This window comes from Vanacampus margaritifer, chromosome 2 (assembly GCF_051991255.1).
Source record: "Vanacampus margaritifer isolate UIUO_Vmar chromosome 2, RoL_Vmar_1.0, whole genome shotgun sequence".
Classification (NCBI taxonomy): Eukaryota; Metazoa; Chordata; class Actinopteri; order Syngnathiformes; family Syngnathidae; genus Vanacampus; species Vanacampus margaritifer.
The window spans coordinates 35,151,671-35,156,674 of NC_135433.1; the positions used below are offsets into that span (position 1 = coordinate 35,151,671).

At 35.9% G+C, this 5,004-nt stretch overlaps 1 protein-coding gene across 1 annotated transcript; it reads left to right on the forward strand.

Moving 5' to 3' along the window:
- The first annotated feature begins 1,244 nt into the window (after positions 1–1,244).
- LOC144044137 (uncharacterized protein CXorf38 homolog) lies at positions 1,245–5,004 on the forward strand. The gene is made up of 6 exons (XM_077558365.1): positions 1,245–1,534; positions 1,767–1,901; positions 2,554–2,676; positions 3,893–4,042; positions 4,123–4,299; positions 4,527–5,004. The coding sequence occupies exons 1-6, from the start codon at positions 1,334–1,336 to the stop codon at positions 4,644–4,646; spliced, it is 906 nt and encodes a 301-aa protein (XP_077414491.1). The 5' UTR covers positions 1,245–1,333; the 3' UTR covers positions 4,647–5,004.

Here is a 5,004-nt window from a genome sequence, read left to right on the forward strand (position 1 = left end):
AGGAAGCGATATACGTAGAAAATGGATGGTTGGAGGTATCATCTGCAGTACTCTTAAGAGAGCATTTATTTGCTTGCAAATATTGCCTGCTATCTCCAGATCCAAATATATCTGCCGTAGGGCAATTGGGAACAGGGATGCCACCAGGGATTTGGCCCCACCACTTCAATGTCGCAAATAGGACTAGAAACACTTCTCAAAGCTGAAGTTTAAATATAGCTCTCGTGCAAGCTATCATTAGCAGTGGTGGGAAGTAAGAAAGTACAAATGCAGTATTGTGGTTGAGCAGATTTTTTAGTCACATGTACTTTGCTTGAGTATGTTTTTATCTGACACTTTTTCACGTTTAGCCCCTATTTGAAAACAGACATCTGTTTGGTTTGTGATTACTTTTTCAAAATAAGATTTAGTTTTTCAACCTCAGTGGATTATGACACAATATAAACAAATTGAAAATAATGTAAATATGGGGAGGTGATGTCAACCTGCTTTGATTGATTGATTGATTGATTGATTGATTGATTGATTGATTGATTGATTGATTGATTGATTGATTGAGAACAGAAACAGCAGCAATATGAAATCAGGGAGCATTGATGGCGATGATGCAACAGGTCTGGAAAAGCAAGATATTCCTCATACATGGATTTAATTAGAGCATTATTTGATGTTCCGGCATTCAAAAATTCTGTCTAATCTGAAGCAACATACTGTATACAAGTAAGGTGTACTTTTACAGTTATATTAGCATTTATTTTGTTTAATCGGTTTACGGTGTTCGCAAAGTTACGGGAATATGGTTTGGTTTTTGATAGCATAAAAAGCACGAACCAGCGTTAGTTTATTAGTTGTTGTTTTTTCTCATTTGATAAGAGCATGACATTATTTAGTAGGGATTGAAATTTTTCTTTTTTGTGCCACGTCAAAACATCATAGGCTATATAATTGTAAAATTCATTTTTACCTTTAACTTTTGTACTTGAGAGTCAAGTCCTTTTACGGATATTTATTTGTTTAGTATTTTTTACACAAGAATATATACTTGTGTGACGACACAAAACATAGCAATTGCACTTAAGCGTTTCCACAATTAGATAGAAAGAAAAAAGTGTACGCTTCAATGGTGCTAGTGGCTTTACTGTCTCGCTGTGTTGTAAACCCTGCTTTCAATGTAAAGAGTCAGTCTACAGTGCCATCTAACGGCGGAGATGGATGACTGCGGGACGAGGGGGCGGGGCCAACCAATATTTCCACTTGAACTTCCTCGACTTGCCATTGTTGCTTGCTGCTAAGAGTTTGGATTGGAACTTCGCAGAAATCCGGGAGGGACGCCATGTATGAGAATCTTGCAGTGCGTCTGAACGACAGAGAATACAAAAACTGGGTGAAAGGGGGGCACTGCCTGTACATCTTGAAAGAAGCCCTGCATCCCTTCATTGACGAGCACATGCGAGTTTTTCATCGAGTTTTGCTCCGTGACAAACCTTCTCTTGGTGCACAATGTCCACGATCATGCCGGTCCGGTGACATTAAGGTGTGGAAACACTTTCAGTCTGACAGTTTAGAGTGAAACTGTGACACTGGTTGCTGTATTATTTAAACAAACGTAGCAACAGTCTCTGTATTTAATAGAGCTATATAAATATTGAGTATTATCTTCTGGTCAGTCCAGATACGGGAGTGCACCTGAAATATCTACCGAGTGTGAACGTACGCAATTAATTTCCACCACTGGTTTGAAACCACATAAAAAAATGCCTGTGCAGCTTTCCAGGGCATGTGCGCCGTGTTTGCAGTGGAAGTCTGAGATTCTCAACCACCACAGACAACCCGATTCCATTCTCAATTGGGACAACTGTATTCCTTCTGCATGGAGGACAAAACACTGGGAGTTGGCCAAGGTACTCAATGCACCATCAACAAGACTGGAGAAAATGTGCGGATTTACCAACCCATATTGAAATGAAGTTGGGATACAAACACACATCTTGTTTGATCGTTAAAAATCGTGTCTTTGTGGTGGAGTCAAATGAATATAGGCTGAAAAGGATTTGCACATCAATGTATTGTTTTTATTTACATTTTGATTTACATTGGAATTAGGTTTATAGTATTCGTAATTGATTTAACAAGATGTTGAATAGAGCAGTACGCTGCCCATGTGGTTGGCGCATCTGCCTCACAGCTCAGTACACAAAGCTGATATAACAGCAGGGAGCCATGACTTCTTTTGTTGTACAAATATGACAACAGGTGGATAGTTGGATACACAGGTTTGTTGTACCTTCTGCTAACTAATTGAAGCACATTTGATTGTTCTGCTTTTTAGTATATATTGCTAGAATACATATATGACCAAAGATAAATACCCATATTTGTAATTAATGAATCATATTTTTTTTTAGCAAATTAAATGAAATTGGATCATTTCCCATGGCACGTCTGATGATCGCTATTTGCACAACACCTGTTATTATTTTTAGAACCAACTTTTGCCAGGTAGTCACACCTCTTAGCAGAAATTGTCCACTCCTTTGGTGTTTGTTTCTCCAGGCTTATATGCCACGAGGTCAGACCCGCGTGAATGCGGCACATCAGTGTGATCCTTCTGCTCTGCTCAACCTCATCAACTACTGTGACCGTTTTGCCTTTGTACATTCATCTTATGTGAGAGAGGTAAGCATCCATACTATTTCAATCTAGTAATTAATTATTGATTTATGTTATTAAATTATTAATCAGGCTGAATGATGACTAATCCTTTTTTTTTTTGTAGGAGAGCTCAGTATTGTTCATTCGATTTGACATCATCATTGCTCTCCTTTTTTTAAAAAAAATAAATTAAAAAAAAAAGTTTTTTTTTCTCATTTTTCTTTCTTTCTTTTTTTTTTAAATATATATACATATATATATATATATATATATATATATATATATATATATATTGTCAGGTTAAAATAATTCTTACATATATATATATATATATATATATATATATATATATATATATATATATTGTCAGGTTAAAATAATTCTTACATATATATATATATATATATATATATATATATATATACACACACTTTTTTTTTGTATGTGGGTGAGTATGTGCGTGTGTGTGTGTGCGTGCGAGCGTGTGTGTATTCATCAGTTCACCTAAAGCCCATTAAAAAAAATCCCATACTAATAATATAATATAATAATAAATTGCCAAATGCAGAAACATCAATGTAAGTTATCACGATGTAGTGGCTCTCGCTAACAGACAGAATTAAGTAACCATAATTAGGTTAAAAAATTCTATATACGTAGACCATGTTTCTATAAATTTTGATATTTGGTTTTTATTTGAGGCAGATATTTTTGTCCATTAAAATGTGATTTATGAGGAGGTTAGACCATTGGTCGATATTCAGAGTTTGTTTATTTTTCCAGTTAACAAGAATTGTTTTTTTAGCGATAGTAAGGGCTACAAGTGTAGATTGAAATTGTTTATGTGGTAAGTCAGTTGTTGTTAGGTCACCTAGCAAACACAAGTTTTGGAGATAAAGGTATCCTACAGTCCAAAATAGCGGAAAGTTTTTCTAAGACTTTAGTCCAGAAATACATAACCGGAGTACATAACCATAAAGCATGAACATAAGTGTCTGTAGTGTTTTGTAAGCATTGGAGACAAATGTCGGAGTCTGAGAGTCCCATTTTCTTCATCATATATTGAGTAATGTATGTTCTATGAATAATTTTATATTGGATAAATTGTAAATGTGTGTGTTTTGCCATTTTAAATGCGTTTTCACAAACTTGAAAGATGACTAATCCTAATCACAACCTGATTTGGGATTTTTTTGTATATTGTATAAACAATTGCTTCTGTTTCGTTTGTGTGTTGCAGCTGATCAAATGCAGGAATGAGCTGATGCATTCTGCTAATCTGCATGTGAGTGATGCGTGGATGAAAAATTTCAAGCTTGCATTGACACGTTTTGTGCAGCTGTTCAGCCAAGTACTCAACACGACACAAGTTGAAGAAGACCTAACTCGGGTGAGCACGTCTGTGTTTGGGCACCACTTTTGCAATTATATGACACATTTACAATCACACCTTCCACCATTTTGTTGCAGATGCTGACCGTTGATTTGTCAATATGTGCTATTGACGCTGTGGATTATACTGACATGGAAGTAGAGGATGATTCTATGAATTACAATATAAGTCCTGAATTAATCAGCCAATGGGAGGCTGATTTACTAGAGGAGAGGCTGCGGGAGTTGCGGCATTTGGCTGAAAATGAAACAATGGTGAGAAAATGAAATCCGCAAATCTCAATCTTCAAGGTTTCGTTTCTCCATTGGTTTCATGTGATGGATTCATATTTTTGTGTCTTGCAAATGTTGGAAACAACGCCATTTTGGGACTGTGCATAGTTGGCTCCAAATGTTTGCTTATACTCAGCTCCATCTTCACCTCATTGTAGATTAACAGGAAACTGTCATACAGCTTCAAGCATCCCTTTTTCTTTTCCCAGGACGCCGAGCAGCTGATGATGCTGGACGGTTTCCTGCAGGAAAACAAAGATCTGAGCCAGAGGTTTTCTGCAGAGCTGCAGGCCATCAGCGCGCTGGGGGGTGGACAAAGGAAGAGTTGAGAAACAGTCAAAAGATTTGGGACAAAAATTAGGTGACTGTCAACAGTCTCGACATTACTCAAGGTGATTAAATGTGTTGGGTACATTCTTGAATTAGAAGGATTCTTAAGGGGTTTGGTTCATTTATGTTGCTAAATCCATTAGTTTCTTGTATTTTTTTTTTTAATCTTAATATTTTATGTAACAATTAATGTTACAAAATGCAAAGCATTCCTATACCAATGCATAGAGCAAAAAAAAAAAAAAGTATGTTTGAAAAGTTTAATTTCTGTAAAATACATTAGGGCCATATCATCCATCCATGTTCTTCTATGCTTTTATTATTCTGAATAAATTTGAATTATTTAAAAAATGTAAA